Source organism: Dendropsophus ebraccatus, chromosome 9 (genome assembly GCF_027789765.1).
Source record: "Dendropsophus ebraccatus isolate aDenEbr1 chromosome 9, aDenEbr1.pat, whole genome shotgun sequence".
In the NCBI taxonomy this organism is placed as follows: Eukaryota; Metazoa; Chordata; class Amphibia; order Anura; family Hylidae; genus Dendropsophus; species Dendropsophus ebraccatus.
The window spans coordinates 59,512,260-59,536,963 of NC_091462.1; the positions used below are offsets into that span (position 1 = coordinate 59,512,260).

Consider the following 24,704-nt stretch of genomic DNA (forward strand, 5'->3'; position numbering starts at 1 on the left):
ATCTACTGCTACAGATTTCTTCTACTTCTCTTTACCTGAAACTACTGTTGTGATATCTGCTACTGTTAACTGCAGTAGTACCAAAGTACCAAAGCACTGTTATATCCTTTTGTATTGCACTGAAGATATTTTCAAATATCAAATAACAAACTCACCAATACACCTGAATCAAGGAATTAACCATATAAAGTAAATCCCAAAGAACCCACTGTTATATACTAGTAACGAAGATAATATTCTTAAAGAAAATAAGTGATAGTCTGTTTATCTTGACAATTTTATTAAAACACAGCTAAAATGTCAACGTTTTATCAGTTTAGTTAAAATGTTTAGTTAAAATAATGGAGACGTCTGAAGGAGCCAATTCTGGGGCTTGTGGCTCCCCAGTCAGTGTATCTTCTGTACTCTCCAGGTCTCAGGTAATACTGACGTCCTCTATAATTGGGTTCTTCATAGAACATCCAATATCCATCATGTACTTGGCAAGAATAGATATCATGGTGGTGGAATCTCTCATACACATGAGGACAGTCTTCATGGAAATCCATCATCTGCCCTCTGAAATCTTCTTTATCATAGATCCTGATTCTGAATGATCCTTGATGCTATTTAAAGGAATAAATTGTTAGCATGCATTAGAGTAAAGAACACCAAAACCATCATTTTTTTTGTTTAAATAACGTCCGTTATTACTGAATTATGATTGAAGTTAATGGAAATTATTGAAGTCAATAGAATGACATTTGTCCAATACACATTGGCGAGGATTTATGAAGACCATACGTACCTAATGTAACTTAGGCCCCACCCCCTTTTCCCCAGCCATATTCACTAACAGGTGCACGCCTCTTAGTGAATCCAGCCGGCCTGGCGTACTTAATCTATCCCTGCTTCCAGGTATAAATCATGATAAATGCCGCACATTGCCTTTGGGTTACGTTTAATGAACTTTTTAATTAAAGACACACGCAAACAGCAATCAATCCACCTGAACTAGAAACATGCTAATCCATAGCTATTATTTAATGAGTTTCAGGCAGGCCCGCTTCTGCCATGAGGCGGAATGAGCCTTCCGCCTCAGGCGGCAGATTTTGCGGTCCGGCAGGGGGCGGCATTATGTCCCCCCTGCTGTCATTTTTGTTAAGTATCACTTAACAAAAATGACAGCGGCCGCTCACCTGTCCCATCACCCGCGCTCTCCACATCCCGTCAGGTCCCGCGATGTCACCCTGCAGCTGTCACGGACCTCCAGGCTGTGGTGAGTGCCCGGGGTCGGTGGGGGACGCGCTGGGGTGATCGCGCGACCCGATCACCCCACTCACTCACCACAGCCTGGAGGTCCGTGACAGCTGCAGGGTGATGTCGCGGGACCTGACGGGATGTGGAGACAGCAGAGAGCGCGGGCTGCAGAGTGGGACAGCAGAGAGCGCGGCTGCGGCGTGGGACAGGGGTGAGTGGATGGCTGCGGGGGGGGGGGGGGGGTATGCCGGCCATCACTTGGGGCGGCTGCCGGAGGTTTGCCTCAGGCGGCAGAAACCTCAGAATCGGCCCTGGTTTCAAGTAACAGAAAGAAAAAACATCATGTACAAATAACAGTGAGGAAATACATAAAAATTACTGTGTGGCTTCTGCGTCATACAGCAAATGTTTTTTGTTTTGTTTTTTTTATATTTATAAATTTTATTAGTTTTAACAAATTAACAATATTATTCAGAAAGAAATATAAAAACAAAACAAGAATAAATTACAAATAACGCAATCCAACTGGTCCAGGAGGATAGATTCCCCTACCTAAATTCCTACACTTTCCCTTTACTCCCCTCCCCATTTCCCCCCCCCCAAAAAAAAATAAAAAAATAAATATCCCCTTTACATTTTAGTCTCACACTCTTACCCTAACACTCAAAACTCCCAACACATTTTTCCCAATCCTGAAACCTGGGAGGCTTTAAGGCAAATCAATTTCTTATAATTACCAATTTGGCATAAAAACATATTCTTAACAGAAGTTTCACCTTCTTTTTGGAGCCCTTTACCCCCGTGGTGTCTCCCAGGATCACCACTTTCAGATCTTTATCCACCTGGGACCCCCATTTAGCCTCAATGCCTAATAAGACATTTTCCCAAAATTCCCTAAGTTTGCCACAGGACCATATCATATGTTTAAAATTACTACCATTTTCTCCACATCTGGGGCAGTTACCACCTTTGTCTTTCGTAAATTTTTTAAGTACGCCAGGAGTGTAACACAGTCTATGGACCACATGAAACTGAATAAGTTGATGTCCTCCGGAGGGAGACACATTTTTAATATTTTGGTAAATTTTGGGCCAGTTCTCTAGTTTCCCTATTTCCTTCTCCCACCCCTGTTGACTCCTAAATGGAAAGGGGTCTCCCACTTGCAGATATGCATCCCAGAAATACTCTTTTTTACAAAGTGACCCTCTTTTATTCTGTCTATAATAGGGCTCTTCACTGTAACCAATTTGCCGAAACGTTCTGTGGTTTTTAAAGCATTATACAACTTCAAGTAGTCGAACCATCTATCATTTTTCAGACTAAATTCATCTTTTATTTCCCTCTAGTTCTTAATTTTCCCATATTGCACCACATCTCCTATTGTTTTTATACCTTTACCGGCCAGAGATTTTAACACCCCTATTTTTTTCACTTCAGTTAAATTACTGTTATTCCATAGAGGGGTACTTTCCAGATATGAATGAGTCCCCACCTCCCTTTTGAGTGCCCTCCATAGTCTACCCAAAGTTTTCCCCAACGGGCCCTCATCTATCATTCCTGCTTCCAGCCTCTGAAACACATCATAGTCCAACTCTTCATCTCCTTTCCCCAGTTGTGACAAAAAAGTGCTATCCCTCCACTTCAATAACCAAACCAACTGAGAGACCATAAAATATGTTTCAAAGGCCGGAAGACCAAGACCACCTCTACTTCTCGGAATAGTTAAAAGCTCATATCTCATTCTAATCCTTTTTCACCCCCAAATCAAGTAATACATCATAGTTATTATCCTCTAAAAATGCCTTTTCTCTATCCAAATAGGAGCAGCCCCAAACACAGGAGTTTTGGAAGACAGACAGCTCTTAGCAAAACTATTCTGTCTATTTTTGCCAAGGGGAGTCTTCTCCATACCTCAACCTTCAATTCCAGTTCTATCATACAGCAAATGCTTGAATTGCCCCACTTATAAACTACAACAAGTATGTACTTTCCTATACAGTTTACAAAGCAGTAGGGGACTATACATTATACATTCCCACTTACTGTGAACCTGTGGTAGGCCATACAATTATTTATTTATTTATTTATTTTTGTCTTTTTGTGACTATAGCTACAAATGTCTGAAGGGGTGTTGTAATACCCCACTGAAATTTTCCAGAATCACCTTGACCACCCCATCACATATATGTGAACCTGCACATCAATGACACTTAAAAAGAGAGTGTTGTCCCTTTAACATAGTCAAAGTCCACAGTCTCCAAATGGGTCTCTACTGTAGCTTGTTTAACAATAAATAGTTCAGCATGACTAAATTTATATCTACAGCATTTCCATTTATTCTAATTGCAGCATAATCACAGACGACCTCAAGCCTTCACTTCTGTTAAAAAGGAGTAATAACTAGAGATGAGCGGACTTTTCGGACTTTTGGTTTGCTCTAGTATTAGCAGGTACCTGGATTCTGGCAGCATACCACACCTGACAGCATATCACAGCATATATTAAGTGGATCTTACCTGTGACATTATATACTGTAATATTAAGTCATAGTGCAGGTACAGCAGCAGCACTAAAGCCATTTTATTCACAACTGTTTTTAAAGCTCCGTTAGGAACTTCCAGCGTAGCTTCAATAAAATGTGAATTTATTTTGTCCAGTGCACTACTTTTTCAGCACAGTGATATCATGGGTATGGATAGGGGGAAATAGATCAAATTCCAAAGGCAAACTGAAATCATTTACCATTTTTTAAGAATTTAAAAATAAAACAAACTGAAATTATTTACTATTCTTAAAGCATTTAGGGGTTGGTGAACTCTCTAGGGCTTGGTGAACCTGTTGGTATTTTTGTGATAGAATGGTCCCAAACACCACTAATTGACCACAAAATAGAGCTTGTTGAACACAAAACATTATGGGGGAGATTTATCAAAGGGTGTAAAATTTTGACTGGTGCAAACTGCCCACAGCAACCAATCACAGCTCAGCTTTCCTTTCAGCACTGCCTAAAGCTGAGCTGTGATTGGTTGCTGTGGGTAGTTTGCACCAGTCTAAATTTTACACCCTTTGATAAATCTCCCTCAATGTGTTAAAATGTTTTTATTACATTATGGTTGATAGAAATTAATATTTTGATCTGAGACTGACCTGAGGGCTCATGCGACAAGACCTAATGGAGTCATTATAACCCATCCATTGCTGGTAGTCAGGATACTCTCCTCTATGGAGATAGTACTGATGTCCTCTGTAGTTCGGGTGCTCGTACAAGATCCAGTTTCCACTATCTACACGGATAGAGTTACACCGCCTGAAGTATGAGGACAAATCTGAGCATTCAGAGTTACACTCATAAGAGCGTCCCTGGAAATTCCTGTCTTCATAAAAGATAATCTGTAAAATTAAAATGTGAATATAAACATAACAATAAAAGTAACAAGAAAAATAACAGTGCCTAATAGATATTAAAGCAAAAAGGTGTACAGAAACTATCCGCCACACCTCTCCTTAACAGCAGTAATCGGACACTGCTACTCATGACTAAAGGCTAAAAAGCAGGTTTTGTCCCTTGAAATTAAAAACACTATGCATTTCCAGGCTATTCCAACCTCTCATCACTCATCAGTAGCCCAGAGGTGAGTCGCCTGTTCTGTAAAGAAGTATTAAGTAACATCCTTCTGTATCTCGTGTAAACTAGCTAACTTCTTACCTTTCCCATTTTCAGTTATGTGATAGCTGATCTCGTTCAGTCTTCACTGGTAAATGACAGAGGTCTATATATACCTCCTCTATTGTATGGAGAACTTGCTGACCTTTTGCCAACTAATTGGAATCAATAGCTTTGTGACCTTAACTGAAGTTTTGTTCATTGGTACTAATGTAGAATATGTGCTTACTCTTTTACCTTAGAAGTTTCTCATAGGTTAGTATTTAGGAAGCGACAAATAAGAAAGCTAAGCTAAGCAACATACTTTTGAAAATGTTCTCAATAGTTATACACGTCCACTGTAGTATTTAATTTAGACAAAGAAAATAAAAATGAGATTGAGATGTAATTTTCAAATAATGCGGCAAAAACCCAGAACTCTATGATAGGAGAATATGTATGGTACAGCTGTAATTATATGACAAAAAAGATTATAAATCAATGAAAGAACGAACGGCATAATGGAATATTTGTCATCCAAGAGTCTACAATTGATAAAATAAAACATATCACAGTCCCAATTCTAACAAAAACAATATCTATAAAGAAGTCAGGGCAGGTGTCATGTCATTTCGATGTAAAAATAAAATGATAAAGATGAGGAAACATAAAGAACGCAAATAAGAAATTATAATCTTTAAAAAGGACATCACTATTGTTCATTACTTATAATTACAGATGAGCGAAGCTAATTCCATAGCAAATTGAAAATGAAGGCCGCAATGGGGTACGTACATGTTTAATTACAGTTTCCATATTTTCTTGCAGCCGTTTAATCCCCTTCAAGCCCCACTGTGATGTCAGCACCTTCCACTCACCCTGTATATAGTGCCATCCACTTCCTGAAGGCAAGCAGTCAGCTGTGTGTGCTGAGGAGAGACGGATCACAGAAGGCATTTAGGAAAACACAAGGAAGAGACATAGACATAGGTAGAGAGAAAGAAGAGGAGAGTCCATTGTTGGTGGGTGTCTGTGGGTGCTGTGGGTCAAGTTTTCCCAGTGTGTGGGAGAAGTGGTCAGTGTCAATAGAATCGAGACTGCAGTAAAGCCAATGTCCATTCAAACCAGTCTGTGGGTGCTGTGAAGCCAGTCTCCAGTGAATCCAGTCTGTGGGTGCTGTAAAGCCAGTGTCCATTAAAACCAGTCTGTGTGTACTGTAAAGCCAGTGTCTATTCAAACCAGTCTGTGAGTGCTGTGAAGCCAGTGTCCATTCAAACCAGTCTATGGGGCTATGGGTGCAGTAAAAATTGTTATCCTAGAGTGTGGGTGCTGTGTAGCCAGTGTCCATTTAAACCAGTCTGTGGGTGCTATGGGTGCAGTTAACAAAATTGCTATCCCAGTCTGTGGGTGCTGTGAAGCCAGTCTCCAGTGAATCCAGTTTGTAGGTGCTGTGAAGCAAGTGTCAATTCAAACCAGTCTGTGGGTACTGTAAAGACAGTGTCTATTCTAACCAGTATGAGGGTGCTGTGAGGCCAGTCTCCAGTAAATTTAGTCTGTGGATGCTGGGTATTCTAGTGTTTAGGTGCTGTGAAGCAAGTGTCTATTGTCCACATGTGACAAAAATATTGCAAAACACTTTCAAATTCCCATCAAACCCAGCCCAACCCCTGCACAATAAAGTATTCAACCCCTTCCATTCCCAGTAATCATAGCCTCCCAATCCCCCCGGGGAGCCGGTGCCATCTATCGTTCTGTCTGTGGCCTGTCTCATCAATTAAGGCCCCCGTAGTGACACGATCCCCCACATAAATAATTTATTTAGCTCCCTCTTAATGTATTTGACTCCCTCAGAATGTAATTGTAAGGCAAGATAACCTGCCTGTCAGCAACAGATTTCTGATGGTGGTACCTTTACAAGGTTGTTATATGACAGTTAGAGGACATCATCCTCTGTGATATATACCCCATCACAAACTCCTCCTATAGCCTTATACCATTTTTGTGAACCATTTTGTGAAATCTAACATTTGTCAGCCAGTCGCCATGTGTTTCTGTAAAAATAGGACATGAGTGCTACTATGCTGCTATTCCTTGTGAATAAAAATCCCACGGCTATGGTAACAAGAAGGGAAATGTCCTCTTTGAGAAACATTCATGGGGATATCTGCCTTAATAATACTGTTTTGGGGCATGGGTTGCATGGTGCACTTTGTCGAGGCATTAAGCTGTTGTGGATAAAATATGCATGTGGTAAAAATAGTTTAATTGGTCTACACCAGGGGTACTCAACAATTTTTAGTGAAGGTCCACTTACCAGGGTCTATTGTCAGGTGAAGGTTCGAGCTGAACATCAGTAGTAAATGTGTTGTTTTGTTAACTTTTCACAAACGTTGTTGAACTATTTACATACAGCCCTTTTATAGTCATAGAAACACACTATTTCAGCTCACCGATTCTCCTGGGAGCTTTAGACGGTGCACAGGACTGCTGTTCGGCAAACAGCCATTCAGGATATGTGAAAAGATGAATGTCCAGCTTCAGACTTAGTTCCCATGCAATGCTTTATTGAAGTAAAAACCGACACCTCATAGTCTTTTGACTATGAGGTGCCGGTTTTTATTTCAATAAAGTATTGCAAGTAGTGATGAGCGAGTACTAAAATGCTCGGGTGCTCGTTACTCGAAACGAATATCTCCCGATACTCGAGTGCTTGTTTCGAGTAACGAACCCTATTGAAGTCAATGGGAGACTCGAGCATTTTTGCAGGAGACTCAAGTTTGGTAGAGGGAAGGTCATGTGAAAACCTGTCAACCTCAGAAATTGATGGAAACACAATGGAAATGGACAGGAAACAGCAGGGGCAGCATGTATGCATGCCTCTGAGGCTGCCTAATGGCACCATTATGCCTAATTCTGTGCAACAGCCTGGTTAAAACAGAGGTAGGCATATGGACCACCCAAAAACTCAGTGTGACAGAGTGAACAAGGTAGAAGCAGTAGCCAGTGAGCCTTCCAAACATTATACCAGACCTAGCATAGCGGTGAGCACACAGAGAACCATTAAAAGTGAGTGAGGAAGCAAGTGAGCCTTCCAAAAAATTATACCAGACACAGCATGGCAGTGAGCAAACAGAGAACCATTAAGAAAAAAATAATAAAAAATTTAATTAAGAAAAAAGTACAATATATCTATACATGGTGTCTTAGTAAGGGGTGGTGTGGTACATCATAGTGCAAATGTATGGTGGGGAAAGTACACATCCTTTTAAACTATCAAAGTGGTAAAAGTGAACTCAAACTGTGCAATCAAACAACAACAACCAATGAAAAGTGAGATAAGTGCAGAACTTCAAACTTTTACAATGTGAACTATGAACTGAAAACAGTCACCTAACAATAGTGACATCCCATTCCCTAGTTGACTAATGTGACAATTCTAAGTGCTAACTGGTTTAAGTTCTAACAAACAAGCATGAGCATAGTTAGATAGATTTCTCTCTCATAATGTGCAAACTTAAAATATGTATATATCCCAACAAATTAAACTGAAGGGTAACCATCATTTCCAAATTTCTGATATGTCACCAAACTTGTTATTGTCCAAGTGCTGACCCTAACCCTACTTGCCTAAAGGAAGGGGCAAAGGGCCCTCAGCAGAGTGCGGCATCTGTTCCTTCCTGATCATCACTTCCTGGATAGACAAACAGAACCAAAAAGTTGACGACCTGACCACCTCTGCCCTATTTTGGCAACTTTAGGTGGTAAGGAGGCTGACATGTTAATATGAAAGTTATAGTCACGTCAATCGTTTTATGAAGTGATAGTTATCCTCCCCTTTAAGGCACAAACTGCATTAACAAACTATTAACTGGCGGTGTGTATCCTAAACGTCATTTTTGTCAACTCCATTTCCTCAATCTCCTCCTCACTTTGAGGTACATCCATGACAACAACCTCACTGTCTGACAACCGGGTCTTATCGTCATCATCAGACACCTCTTCCAACCCCGCTTGAAGTCCCCACTCTAATCACCCACTGACTGCCTGAGCTGCATAGTTTGGGCATCAGGACAGATCGACTGCTCCGGTTGCTCTGACTCAGGGAAGGGTCCAGAAAAGAGATCCTGGGAGTATGATGGTGGATCTGAATCCCTTCTTTCCCTGGAGGCGCCAGGCTGTGAGGAAGGAGGCTGAGCTAATGGAGCAGGGGTTACACTCCCTTGGGTAGCGTGGGTGGACTGCGTGGAAGACTGGGTGGTGGATTAGTTACTGGACACATTATCCTCTATCCACATGATCACCTGTTCACACTGCTGCGGTTTCAATATCGGTCTACCTTGAGACCCTGTAAGTTGGGCAAAGAAGCTAGGGAGTGCCACTGCTACCTCCTCAAAAGGTGCTGCTGTGTCACCCTGCCCTGAGCCATGGCCTCTGGCAACCGCATAACTTGTAACCCCACGCCCACGCTCTCGTCCTTGACCCTTACTTCTGGGGTTCACCATTTTATGGACACTGTACAGTATGGAACTTAGATAGGCCTTGCGTATGAAATACAGAAATCAGGAAAAATTCTTGTGCTTCCACAAGTTTTAGGGGGGCTGTACGGTACAATCTGGTAGTGGCTAGACCTATACACACTCTGTGACACCCCATTACAATGAGCAGTGAAGTGCTATGCAGGTGTACTACAAATGCCAGCAATACAGTGTAGTACCCACGAGTTTTGGGGGGGCTGTACTATACAATCTGGCTAGGCCAGTTGTCAGTCACCATCAAGGGTACACCTTATACCTCTCGACCGGGGGTGGTGAGGCCCCGGTTACGGCTAGACAAAAAAATTAAAAATAAAACAGTTGGCTGGTTGCCGGGGACGTGATCGGCGGGCCCCCGGCAACCAGACCCGCTCCTCCGCAGACGTAGTGTGACGTCAAAGCATGGCAGTGAGGACACAGAGAAGCATTAGAAGTGAGTGAGGAAGCAATTAAGCCTCCATATAATTAGGCCAGACACTGCATGGCGGAAGAAGACTTGGCTGTTGGCTGAGAATTGAAGGAAGAGCAGGAGGAGGAGAGGAGATAACAAAAATCTTCATGTTGAGCTGCTTTCCCTGTGGACAGTTGAATTCAGGTGAAATCAAGGCTTTGTTCATTTTAATAAACGTCAGCCTATCAGCGCTGTCAGTTGAAAGGCATGTGCGCATATCAGTGATGATGGCAGCAGCTGCACTGAAGACACGCTCTGACAACACGCTAGCGGCAGGGCAGCCCAGCACCTCAAAGGCGTAAAGCGGCAGTTCAGGCCACGTATCCAGCTTTGCAACCCAGTAGTTGTAGGTAGAGTGATTGGGAAGGACGTTGGTATGGTCAGCAAGGTACTCCCTAACCATCTTCCTGAAGGCTTCCCCCCTACTCTGTCTAGACTGGGGACGGCTGACATAGTCTTGCTGGGGTGCTATGAAACTGTCAAAAGGCCTTGGAGAGTGTTCCCTTGCCCCTTGAAAAGCTGCCTGCTCCGCCACTCCTCTCTCCCCCTCTTTGGCCCACAGAACTACGTACTCTGGCGCTAGTGGTGTCAGATGGGAAGTACATTTTCAGCTTCTGCACCAGGGCCTGTTGATATTGATTCACTCTCATACTGCGTTCCTCGGCAGGAATGACAGTGGAAAAGTTTGGTTTGTACCGACAGTCCAGGAGGGTGAACACCCAGAAATCTGTTTTGTCCAAAACCAGTAGTCAACATGGATTCCAGTTAAGGCCCAGCAACAAGGAGGCAAGGGCAGGCACACCAGTAGTCAACATGGATGCCAGTTAAGGCCCAGCAGTAGCCAACAAGTAGCCTTCTACCCCCAGCACCCTTTCGATTTTCAATTTGACGGTAGCAGTTGGTGTAACGTTCCCTGCATAATGTGACTCACCACCTCTCCCCCCACCTCTGTTTTGATTTTGAATTTGACTTTGATCCTTGAGGATCTTGCAATTGTCTCATGCAAAGGGTTCATCACTTAAAGGGGTAGTGTACTACAAATCCCAGCAATACAGTGTAGTACCCACTAGTTTAGGGGGGGCTGTACAGTCCAATCTGGTAGTGGCTGGACCTAGACACATGCTGTGATACCCCCTTACAATGAGCAGTGAAGTTTTATGCAGGTGTACTACAAATCCCAGCAATACAGTGTAGTACCCACTAGTTTAGGGGGACTGTGCGGTACAATCTGGTAGTGGCTGGACCTAGACATGCTGTGATACCCCCTTACAATGAGCAGTGAAGTTTTATGCAGGTGTACTACAAATCCCAGCAATCCAATGTAGTACAGCAGCACTACCAGCCCCAAAATCAAAAAATAGTACGCTGAGTATCCTGTGCTCTCCCTAAGTAGTGTATAGCACCCCCTGTGCGCTCCCCCAGTAGTATATATCCCACTGTGCACTCCCCCAGTAGTATATATCCCCCTATGCACTTCCCCAGTAGTATATAGACCCCTGCTTTGTGCTCCCCAGTAGAATATAGCCCCCCTGTGTGTTCTCCCTCCCATATAGCCCCCCTGAGTATTCCCGCAGTAGAATGTAGACCCCCGCTTTGTTCTTCCCAGCAGTATATAGCCCCCCCTGTGCTCCCCCTGCCATGTAGCATATAACATTAAAAAAAAACACTTTTAATCACCTACGTATCCTCTTCTCTTCCCTTCTTGTGGCCGCACTGCAGCGGTCACAAGAGGCTGCTCTCCCCTTGTCCTGGTACTGGCGCTCCAGTAACTTCACTCGAGCGCTGGCACCAGAGACAGAGAGTAGCCTCTTGTGACACTGCGGCCACAAGAGTAACTGACAGAGAGGGAGCCAATGGCTCCCTCTCTGTCAGTGCTGCTTCACTGTCACTACGAGCGCTCAATACGAGCACTAATAGTTACTGTGCAGAGGGCAGCAGCGGGCCCTGCAGGGGTCCAGACAGCTGGCCTCTGCGGTCCGCATTCAGGCCCCCCAGTTGAGGACCCCTGGTCTACACTATGGGCAGTAAATCTGAAGATGGGAGTCTTTAAATGTATGCAAATTGACTATGTTTATTTCCTAGGAGAATGTCATATTATTGGGGGTATAAAGGGGGAACACTGCTTAAAATAGTTAAAAAAAAAAATCTAAATACAGTGGTACCTTGGTTTAAAAGTAACTTGGATTAAGAGCGTTTTGGTTTAAGAGCTCACAGTTTTTCAAAATGTTGACTTGGTTTATGAGAATTGCTTTGGTTTAAGAGCTCCCTGTACTGGGTGGGAGTGTGAGTGGGGAAGGGGCATGGTCTGCATAGCGGGGTTCTACAGAACTGTACACTGACCCAGGAAGTCTCCCTCATCTTCCAAATCATAGCAGATCCCTATATATGCCCTGCTAACTCCTTCAGGCTCCCTGCAGTTTCTGTCAGATCTTGTGTTTCCCAACCTCTCCATTAGCAGTCCCATCCTGTATCTACAAACTGCTGCTGTATTTTCAGGTTTATGCCCTTACTATACATTATATACCACATGTTGATTGCTATATTGTACAGTAACTTAATATGACATATTCAGCTGTTTCTAAATCTTAGTTTTATTTGTTTTACATGTTACTCAAAATTAAAAAAGAAAATCATTATTTTTGGAATGTGGAACCAATTGTCTACATTTCAATAAATTTTTATGAGATATTTTGCTTTGGTTTAAGGGTGGATTTGGATTACAAGCACAGTCCCGGAAAGAATTATGCTCGTAATCCAAGGCACCACTGTACTTATATTGGGTAAATATTTTCGTGGGAACTTTTCATGAAGAGACACAGGCCCAGGCTGTTTTGCCTTGGTTCAGTTTTTCAGTTTTTCCTCTGTCACTTTCTTACCAGTATGACTCATGCAGGACTCTCTGAATATGACAAATTATGTTGCAACGGGTTTATGGTTGCCTAGTTACAAAGCAGAATGCTCACAGGGGTCAGCGCATCCCTATCATGACGTCAGTGGACTGCATGAGGCATTCCACTAGACTGGACATGGTTTAGACTGAACGTTTCTGCTCTGCTCAGTGTTACATTTAAACCTCTGCTGGCTAAAGCCATACTCTCACCATACTCTATGCTACCTGCGGCCATTAGGCCACATGAGTCTAACGTACCTAACCACTGCTGGGATGCTATGTATTGCCACATTCTGTAAAACTATGTATCTATTGCTGTATCCCTACCCTTGCCTATTGCTGACTCCCCTGACAAGAATTGTACGAAGCACAAGTGTTGGGAGTGTAGGAAGGGACAGTATAGGGCTAATGGTATTAGGTGCAGTGTTGGGCAGGTACCTTCCTTTTCAGGGCGATCACTCCGCTACTCCCTGAGTGAGGAGGGATAGTGTGGTGCACCTTACAGGGACTGACAGAATCCATTCCTCCCTTTATGTGTAAGATTTACCTATTCTCTTGTCCTTTCCTTCCTACTGATGTATACTCAGCGGATTATGACAAATGCCTAGTGATTGTCACTTAAATAGTCATTTGAGTATCTTGTGTTTTGTTATATCTGTGTGGGCTTCTGCTCCATTGTATTTGACAGAGATTTGATGTTTAGGTCAACAATTTTACAATTACAATTTTATAGACTAATTAAAGTTAAGTTTTAAATTCTGGGACCCAACCGTGATTATGCATTTATGAGGGTTTCCCATTACTCGATTTGGCTTGTTATCAGCCTTTTTCTGTGACTATAGGGTTAGTGTTAATTAAATAAATTTACAATATATTGTAGATATATACTACCGTTCAAACGTTTGGGGTCACCCAAACAATTTTGTGTTTCCATAAAAAGTCACACTTATTCACCACCATATGTTGTGAAATGAATAGACTATAGAGTCAAGACATTGACAAGGTTAGAAATAATGATTTGTATTTGAAATAACATTGTTTTTACATCAAACTTTGCTTTCGTCAAAGAATCCACCTTTTGCAGCAATTACAGCATTGCACACCTTTGGCATTCTAGCTATTAATCTGTTGAGGTAAGCTGGAGAAATTGCACCCCACGCTTCTAGAAGCAGCTCCCACAAGTTGGATGGGAACTTCTGGCGTACCATATGGTCACATATGCTATATGATATATGCGTACCATATGCTGCTCCCACAACAGCTCAATGGGGTTCAGATCTGGTGACTGCGCTGGCCACTCCATTACCGATAGAATACCAGCTGCCTGCTTCTGCTGTAAATAGTTCTTGCACAATTTGGAGGTGTGTTTAGGGTCATTGTCCTGTTGTAGGATGAAATTGGCTCCAATCAAGCGCTGTCCACTGGGTATGGCATGGCGTTGCAAAATTGAGTGATAGCCTTCCTTAGTCAGAATCCCTTTTACCCTGTACAAATCTCCCACCTTACCAGCACCAAAGCAACCCCAGACCATCACATTACCTCCACCATGCTTAACAGATGGCGTCAGGCATTCTTCCAGCATCTTTTCATTTGTTCTGCGTCTCACAAACATTCTTCTTTGTGATCCAAACACCTCAAACTTGGATTAATCCGTCCACAACACTTTTTTCCAGTCTTCCTCTGTCCAATGTCTGTGTTCTTTTGCCCATCTTAATCTTTTTCTTTTATTGGCCAGTCTCAGATATGGCTTTTTCTTTGCCACTCTGCCCTGAAGCCCAAAATCCAGCAGCCGCCTCTTTACTGTAGATGTTGAAACTGGTGTTTTGCGGGTACTATTTAATGAAGATGCCAGTTGGGGACCTTTGAGGCGTTTGTTTCTCAAACTAGAGACTCTAATGTGCTTATCTTCTTTCTTAGTTGTGCAACGCGGCCTCCCACTTCTTTTTCTACTCTGGTTAGAGCCTGTTGTGCTGTCCTCTGAAGGGAGTAGTACACACCGTTGTAAGCAATCTTCAATTTCTTAGCAAATTCTCGCATGGAATAGCCTTCATTTCTAAGAACAAGAATAGACTATCGAGTTTCAGATGAAAGTTCTCTTTTTCTGGCCATTTTGAGCGTTTAATTGACCCCACAAATGTGATGCTCCAGAAACACAATCTGCTCAAAGGAAGGTCAGTTTTGTAAATTCTGTAACGAGCTAGACTGTTTTCAGATGTGTGAACATGATTGCACAAGGGTTTTCTAATCATCAATTAGCCTTCTGACCCAATGAGCAAACACATTGTACCATTAGAACACTGGAGTGATAGTTGCTGGAAATTGGCCTCTATACACCTATGTAGATATTGCACCAAAAACCAGACATTTGCAGCTAGAATAGTCATTTACCACATTAACAATGTATAGAGTGTATTTGTTTAAAGTTAGGACTAGTTTAAAGTTATCTTCATTGAAAAGTACAGTGCTTTTCCTTAAAAAATATGGACATTTCAATGTGACCCCAAACTTTTGAACGGTAGTGTAGCTTTTATAGGTTGTTAGTGGGGAGGAATGAGTGTGGATATGGAACATTTTCTTATGGTGTAGATAATGCTGTTTTGTTAATTTGTATAATTTTTTTCTGTTAAGATATAGTATGTCTATTTTTGTATTTATTTGTTGTTATATTTAAAAAATTAAGACTAGAAATGCAGGACAATCAACTTAGCAGGTTGTCCATTTAGCATCTTTGCAGTAAATGCTGAAGTAGTGCTGACTTATTGTCAGGAACTTACCTTTCCGGGCTGTAGCGACGTCTGTCTTCAGCTCTGCTTTGGTTCGGGCTCCTGATCCAGTATAATAGTAAGTCAGAGCCAGCCTCTAATCGCTGGCTATTAGGTTCATTCTGATCCCAGCTCCCCTTGTCCTATTCCTGCGAACCCCGTCCTAAAACCTTTCTGCCTGACTTACTCGTGTTCTGACCTCCGCCTGACTTTTGACTATCCCTTGTGTTACTGATTGTGTACTGCGTTGCCCGTGTGGTTTGACCCGGATTGTTTTACTATTCCATATTGTGTTTGTCTGTCCGTCTTGTTCTGTGTTTCACTTACGCAGCGTAGGGAACGCCTTTGTGGTTGTCCGCGACCATTTAGGGTCGAGCGAGGCAAGTAGGTAGGGTCAGTGGGTGGGTTCAGATCCAGGGCCCACTGTCTCTGTCCTGTTTGTGCTTGCCAGTCCTGACACATATTGTAATGGCTTCAAACAGGGACTGTTGTCTCAGCAGCGGTGGTGTTTTCCCACTGGTCCAGATGGAGGAGGCAGAGGTAGATGTGAGAGACCTACTGCTTCCAACTGAGGATGCATGATGCTGACTTGCAGAGATGGAGCTGCACAATGGTAGGTAGCTTCAGGCATTGTTGGTTACGGGCAAGAAGTGGCGTGGGGATCCCAGTTCTTCCAGGCAATGGGGTGGTGGCGTTACATATACTGACATCTAGAAGTAGTACCTGGGTTTGAACCTCACTTTATGGCCATGATTCCGTAGATAGCATATAGCATGAAAAAACTGCCACACTACTGATTCCAGTGGGCGCTTCTTTGTAGCAGGCACACTGCTAGACTGTTTTTGAGGGCTGCTGCTGCCTTGGGGTACCCCTCGTGTGCCTTTGTCTTCCTGAACACCAATCTGGCCACTAGGAGAGCTGGTTTATTTAAGTTGAACTTAAAGTGACACATATTGTTGCCATTTAAGAAATAAAGGAATACAAAGGGTGCAACACAAGTGGAGGTGAAAGGGTACTTGAAGGGGAATTGGAACATGTTTAATGGTTTATTAGAAAGAATATAGGGGGAAATTTATCGAGGGCTTTGTGCCTATTTTTAGGTGAAAAATTAGATTCCCCCCCCCTATTTTTGATCTAAGTTCTATTTATGAAGCAGTATTTGACCGGCAAATATTTTTTAGATGCGACTTTTTTTAATATGCCTGTTTTGAGTATTCACCTTAAAGTTTGTATAATCTGGGATAAGCGCCCGATTCATCATTTGTGACTTTTTAAAAAAGTCGCACAAACAGATTCAAGCCAACGTCTGGTCAGTACCAGGTGAATATGCTTGCGCAATTTTTGTAATTCTGCAACTTTTTTTGTGACTTTTTACTTAGATACATTCACAATGACTACAGATGAGCGAATAGTGAAATATTCAATTCGATCCAATTCGATTTGAATAACTCCCAATATTCGAGTATTCGAACGAATATCAAATCCCATTATAGTCTATGGAAGAAAATCCTTGGAACCTGGAAATCAAGATTCCACGAATTGGAGGTAACCAAGTCCATAAAGATATCTTTAAAAAGTGATGCAAACTAGTGATGAGCGAGCATGCTCGCCCCAGCTTAGAACTTGTTCAAGTATTAGGGTACTCGATGGTACTCGTTACTCGGATGAGCATCTCACGATACTCGAGAAAATGGCACCATCCATTTCCTGTAAGTTTGGGCGCAATTTCTCAGCCATCAAAATGCAGGAGGCTTTTTGGTACATCCTGCGATCACGTGGGACCCATGTCAATAGCAGCTATTGGTTGACCAGATCAGATGACCCTGACATATAAAAATCTGGGCCGGCGGTGTTCGTCTCACATGCATGCTGGAAAAGAATATGGACAGAGCTGCTCCTTGTCAGGGAGAGTGTTATGGAGGGAATTAACGTTCCTGTAGGCAGGAATACTTTAGAAAGAACCCAACAGCCCTTTTAAGGGCCTAAAATCTTTATTTTATTTTTTTATTACTCCAGACTGCTGGCTGTGACTTGCAGTGCAGCTACCACTATTTTAGCAGCAGACTGTGGTGATCGACTGCTGGCAGAAAAGGGAAAGCAGGTGTTGCATACAGACCAGAAAGAAGTCCACAGCACTATTATATTTTTTGTGGCTGGTGCTGCTGCTGTTGTACATTGCATTGCTGTGATTTGTAGTACAGCTGCATAGAACCTCACTGCTCATTGTCCCGTGTAACAGGTGGCATACGTCATATATCACCACTTACACACAGACTATACAACAACCTCTAAAAACTAGTGTGACTAGTATTTTTTCTCATCTGCAGCCAGTCATCAGGCTTGCGTCATTTCTTAGTGCAGCCATATCCAAGCTCACTGCTGATTTTCCTGTGTAAGAGGGTGGCATAAACCATATAGCAGCACTTAGACACAGACTATATACGTCAACCTCCAAAAACTAGTGTGACCAGTATCTTTTGCTATCTGCAGGGGTAAGGGTCGAGGACGAGGGCATGGGCGTGGGGTTCCAAACGATGCAGAGGGCAGAGGCCGTGGATCTGGGCAGGGTGACACAGCAGCACCCATTGAGGAGGGAGCAGTGGCACTCCGCAGACATTCACTCCCTAGCTCCTTCTCGCAACTTACGGAGTTTCAGGGTACACCGCAGCAGTGTGAACAGGTGATGACGTGGATACGGGATAATGTGTCCAGTAACTTATCCACCACCCAGTCTTCCATGCAGTCCACCCACGCTAGCCAAGGGAGTGGAACCCTTGCTCCATTAGCTCAGCCTCCTTCCCCACAGCCTGGCCCCTCCAGGGACAGAAGGGATTCAGATCCACCACCATACTCCCAGGATCTCTTTTCTGGACCCTTCCCTGAGTCTGAGCAACCGGAGCAGTTGATCTGTCCCGATGCCCAAATTATGCAGCTCACACAGTCAGTGGGTGATGAGAGTAGGAACTTGCAAGTGGGGTTTGCAAAGGTGTCTGATGATGATGATGATGATGAGACCCGGTTGTCAGACAGTGACGTTATTGTCATGGATGTAAATCAAAGTGGGGAGCAGAGAGAGGAATAGGAGGAAGAGCTGGTGGATGAGGACGAAGTGACTGACCCGAGCTGGGTGGATAAGCCTAGCGTAGACAGTGCTACTGAGAAGGAGGAAAGTTCAGCCACAGGACCGTTGAAAGAGAAAGAGAGGTGGGCAGCGGGAGAAGCATGGCCAGAGCTAGTAGATCAGCAACTGTTTCATGGAGTCAAACTCACGTGGCCAGGCCTAGATGTTCGTAAGTCTGGAGGTTCTTTAAATAAACTGCGGATGATCGTAAGACTGTAGTGTGCAACTTGTGCCACTCCAGGATAAGCAGGGGAGCCATCACTACCAGCCTAACCTCTGCCAGCATGGGCAGGCATATTAGTGCTAAACACCCCACTTAGTGGAACCAAGGCCGTTGAGTTACTGCAAGTCATACCCCTGCTCCTTCCCCTGTATCACGTGCTGGCTCTGTCAGTCCCCCCGCCTAGGCCCCAGGCACGAGCGCCTTGGGCCCTACACCCACCCCTTCACCTCCACTATGCTCCACACCCTCCAGCAAGATGTCCAATCACAGCGTTCAACTGTCCCTACAACAGACCTTTAAACGGAAGCGTAAATACACTGCCACTCACCCACATGTGCACATAGGCAAACTGCTAAGCGTGGAGATGCTGCCCTATCGGCTGGTAGAGACAGAGGCTTTTAGGAACCTCATGGCGGTTGCTGTCCCTCAGTACTCTGCTGTGTCAGGCCTAATTTTTATGAGATTGAACGCCTGCCTTATCTACCTTGTTCACTGAGTTCTCACCGCCATGCTGTGTCAGGCCTAATTTTTGTGAGTTTGAAGGCCTGTCTTATCTACCTTGTTCACTGAGTTCTCACCGCAATTCTGTGTCAGGCATAATTTTTGGGAGGTTCCACGCCTGCCTTATCTATCTTGTTTACTGAGTTCTGTGGTGTCAGGCTAAGTTTTTGGGTGGTTCATATGCTACCTCTGTTTTAATGGTTCCCTGTGTTTGCACTGCCATGCTGTGTCAGACTAAATTTTGGGGTGGTACATATGCTACCTCTGTTTTAATGGTTCCCTGTGTTCTCACTGCCATGCTGTGTCAGGCTAAATTTTGGGATGGTTCATATCCTACCACTATTTTAATGGTTCACTGTGTTCTCACTCTCATGCTGTGTCATCCTAAATTTTGGGGTGGTTCATATACTACCTCTATTTTAATGGTTCCCTGTTTTCTCACTGCCATGCTGTTTTAGGCTAAATTTTGAAGTGGTTCATATGCTACCTCTGTTTTAATGGTTTCCTGTGTTCTCACTGCCATGCTGTGTCAGGCTAAATTTTGGGGTGGTTCATATGCTACCTCTGTTTTAATGGTTCACTGTGTGATTACTGCCATGCTGTTGCCCAAAATTTGGCGTAATGGTGCGATTAGGCAGCCTCAGAGGCATCCATGCATGCTGCCCCTGCTTTTTGCTGTCAATTTCCGTGGTTTTTCCATCATTTTTTGGGGTTGACAGGTTTTCCTACAAATTTCCCTTTGCCAAGCTTGGGTCCCCTTCAAAAATGCTCGAGTTTCCCATTGCCTTAAATGGGGTTCATTACTCAAAACAAGCATCCAAGTATCGGGAAATATTCGTCTCGAGTAACGAGCACCCAAGCATTTTAGTACCCACTCATCACTGATGCAAACACCCAGGGCCGGACTGGGACTTAAAATCAGCCCTGGCACTTGAACCCAAGCAGCCCACATACTATATTCTCTCCAATATATTACGAACAGCATTGCCATGCTGCAGTGAATTCTGCTTCACTACTCCCTTAAATATGTGGGAGTAAGATATAACATAACCTTCTGTGGATTTAATGTTATGTACCGATTAAAATCAGCAGCATCAAATCCGCAATGCATTAGGTATGAACATGCCGTTAGTGAATCAGTGAGGTCAATACCAGGTACACAGCTGTATATCCTGGCATACAGGTGTGGGAGATATAAGAGATAGGGCCTTTGGTCCAGTTTAAACTTTTGTATTCATCCTTTTCCTTACTAGCTGAAGTGTCAGGGAGGCGGAGCCAAACCACAGCAGCACCATTTGCCCCCCCATGCCCCTTTCTGCTGTGACTGACTGACATACAGGATGGCGCTGTAGCTGTCACTATGACACTTTAGCTGTTAATAAAAAGGATTATTATAAAAATTTACACTAGACTAAAGGTCCTGTCTTTTATATCTCCTCCACACCTGTATGCTGGGATCTATAGTGGTGTAACTGGTATGTACCTCACAGATTCCCTTTAAGGGTACAAACCCACTTGACGTATTTGCTGCGTGAATCAGTCTTAAAAATAAGCAGGCAAAACGCAGGTTGGCTTTATACAATTGTTCTGCGTTAAAATACGCAATTGCGTATTTTTGAAGCATGAAGCTACATGCGTTTTTCACACAGGTTGTTAACAACTGATGCTTTGCTAACAACAAGCTTCATGCTTCAAAAATACGCAATTGCGTATTTTAACGCAGAACAATCGTATAAAGCCAACCTGCGTTTTGCCTGCTTATTTTTAAGACTGATTCACGCAGCAAATACGTCAAGTGGGCTTGTACCCTTAGGGTATAAACCCGCACACCGTGTAAGCAGCGTATTTACTGCTGCGATACGCAGCAAACACGCAGCAAATACGCAGCAGATTAGATCTAAATAACTGAACACAGCATCAAATCTGCACCAACAAATCTGCTGCGTATTTGCTGCGTATTTGTTGCGTATCTGCTGTGTATACGGTGTGTGGGTTTGTACCCTTAGGGTACAAACACACACACACACCGTATACGCAGCAGATACGCAGCAAATATGCAGCAGATCTGCAGCAGATTTGATGCTGTGTTCAGTTATTTAGATCTAATCTGCTGCGTATTTGTTGCGTATTTGCTGCGTATCGCAGCAGTAAATACGCTGCTTATACGATGTGTGTGTTTATACACTTAAGGGGAAATATATAGCCACTTTCTGCCAGAAACAGTGCCACTATCCTCTTCAGTTTGTGTGCTGTATTGCAGCTCACTTCCATTGAATTAAATAGAGCCAAGTAGTAATACCACACACAGCAGGTATGGTGCTATTAGTTTTGGTATGGTGCTATTTAGTTTTGGTAATGCAAACATTCAGTTTTGATGTGAAATCTGTTGAGATACTGTATGTGTGAAGCTGGCCTTAAAGAGAACCAATCATGGACGAAATTTTAAAAAATTTTATTCCTTAATTAGATGCAAATCATAATTTAATTGACATTTGCAAATATAATTAATTATTTTTATTGTCACGTTTTTGAATTATTCCCTTTTTACTTTCCTGTCTCGAGCCGGCTCTTTTCAAAAGAGCCGGCGCGAGACAGGAAACTCCCGTCATGCAGAGTGGCAGGAAAGGTTCCCATGATCCTTTGCCTGCCGCTCTGTTAACACACAGTGATCTCGCGCTATACAGCGCAAGATCGCTGTGTATTATCTAAAGTCCGTCTTTTCTAATCTATTTATGAAGATACAGACTGCCTCTGCAGTCTGTATCTTTATACTTTACCAGATCCTCTGTTCCCTGGCTGTTCCGGCGGCGCCGCCATCTTGATGACGTCACTTGCGTTCCAGCTGTGCGTTCCAGCGTGACGTCATGAAGATGGCGGCGCCGCCGGAACAGCCAGGGAACAGAGGATCTGGTAAAGTATAAAGATACAGACTGCAAAGGCAGTCTGTATCTTCATAGATAGACTTCATGAGGATACAGACTGCATTTGCAGTCTGTAGCTTTATACTTTACCAGATCCTCTGTTCCCTGGCTGTTCCGGCGGCGCCGCCATCTTGATGACGTCACGCTGGAACGCACAGCTCGAACGCAACTGACGTCATCAAGATGGCGGCGCTCACCGGAACAGCCAGGGAACAGAGGATCAGGTAAAGTATAAAGATACAGACTGCAAAGGCAGTCTGTATCTTCATGATTAGACTTAGGGAGAGATGTACTGTCATAATAGGGACAGTTATATTTAGGTGATTGGTTCTCTTTAAGAGGCTGTCTGGGCAGGACAATTATATATCAGAGAATTGAGGGGAGAAGAAAGGGGGCAAAAGGCCTGCAAATCCACAGACAGGCCTGTGATGTCACATCCCCAAACGTGAAACTGGCCCAAAGCAGCATAATACATAGTACAATACAGTCTCCTTTAGGAAACTGATCACTGATTATACACCTGTATATTCACACACAGAGAAATGCACATGATATAAATATGCAGACACACACACACACACTGCAAATGAGTGCACATTGAATGTGTACCTGTATATTACACAAATATGCACAATACATTGATATACAAAGATATAAACACGCACACACACACACACACACACACACACACACATATACAGTGCACACAAATGGACAATACACAGAGCACATACGCACACAGTACATAGTACACGCACATATGGACCATACATACAGTACACACATGGACCGTACATATATACATACAGTACACACACATGGACAGTACATATATACATACAGTACACACATGGACAGTACATATATACATACAGTACACACATGGACAGTACATATATATATATATACATACAGTACACACACATGGACAGTACATATATATATATACATACAGTACACACACATGGACAGTACATATATATATACATACAGTACACACACATGGACAGTACATATATATATATATATATACATACAGTACACACACATGGACAGTACATATATATATATACATACAGTACACACACATGGACAGTACATATATATATACATACAGTACACACACATGGACAGTACATATATATATACATACAGTACACACACATGGACAGTACATATATACATACAGTACACACACATGGACAGTACATATATACATACAGTACACACACATGGACAGTACATATATACATACAGTACACACATGGACCGTACATATATACATACAGTACACACATGGACCGTACATATATACATACAGTACACACATGGACAGTACATATATACATACAGTACACACATGGACAGTACATATATACATACAGTACACACACATGGACAGTACATATATACATACAGTACACACATGGACAGTATATATATACATACAGTACACACACATGGACAGTACATATATACATACAGTACACACATGGACAGTACATATATACAGTACACACATGGACAGTACATATATACATACAGTACACACATGGACCATACATATATACATACAGTACACACACATGGACAGTACATATATACATACAGTACACACATGGACAGTACATATATACAGTACACACATGGACAGTACATATATACATACAGTACACACATGGACAGTACATATATACATACAGTACACACATGGACAGTACATATATACAGTACACACATGGACAGTACATATATACATACAGTACACACATGGACCATACATATATACATACAGTACACACACATGGACAGTACATATATACATACAGTACACACATGGACAGTACATATATACAGTACACACATGGACAGTACATATATACATACAGTACACACATGGACCATACATATATACATACAGTACACACACATGGACAGTACATACATATATACATACAGTACACACATGGACAGTACATATATACAGTACACACATGGACAGTACATATATACATACAGTACACACATGGACAGTACATATATACATACAGTACACACATGGACAGTACATATATACAGTACACACATGGACAGTACATATATACAGTACACACATGGACAGTACATATATACATACAGTACACACATGGACAGCACATATATACATACAGTACACACATGGACAGTACATACTCACATACATACATACTTTTGTACACACATATAGATTTACCCTTTCTGCAGGGAGGGCCCACATAATGAAACCTCTTCAGTTCCAGGCCCTGCTGACATCTGCTGACAGTCTCTCCTCCTCCTCCTGTGTCCCGACACAGGGAAGAAGCATAGAGTGCAGGGGGCTGTGTGTGAGGACGCTCAGGGGTGGGGGAGGGGCGCTGCTTTTCTCCACAGTACAGTCTCCTG

General features: G+C 42.9%; 1 protein-coding gene across 2 annotated transcripts; it reads right to left on the reverse strand.

Moving 5' to 3' along the window:
* Positions 1 to 329: 329 nt before the first annotated feature.
* On the reverse strand, positions 330 to 5,720 carry LOC138802131 (gamma-crystallin-3-like). Of its 2 annotated transcripts, none has more exons than XM_069985287.1 (3): positions 5,678 to 5,720; positions 4,387 to 4,629; positions 330 to 605 (listed from the first exon to the last, which is right to left on the reverse strand). In XM_069985287.1, exons 1-3 carry the CDS (start codon positions 5,696 to 5,698, stop codon positions 330 to 332), a joined length of 540 nt encoding a protein of 179 aa, XP_069841388.1. In that variant the 5' UTR covers positions 5,699 to 5,720. The 2 variants fall into 2 exon arrangements, with proteins under 2 accessions (XP_069841388.1, XP_069841389.1); XM_069985288.1 differs by lacking the exon at positions 5,678 to 5,720 and adding an exon at positions 4,946 to 4,954.
* Positions 5,721 to 24,704: the final 18,984 nt, after the last annotated feature.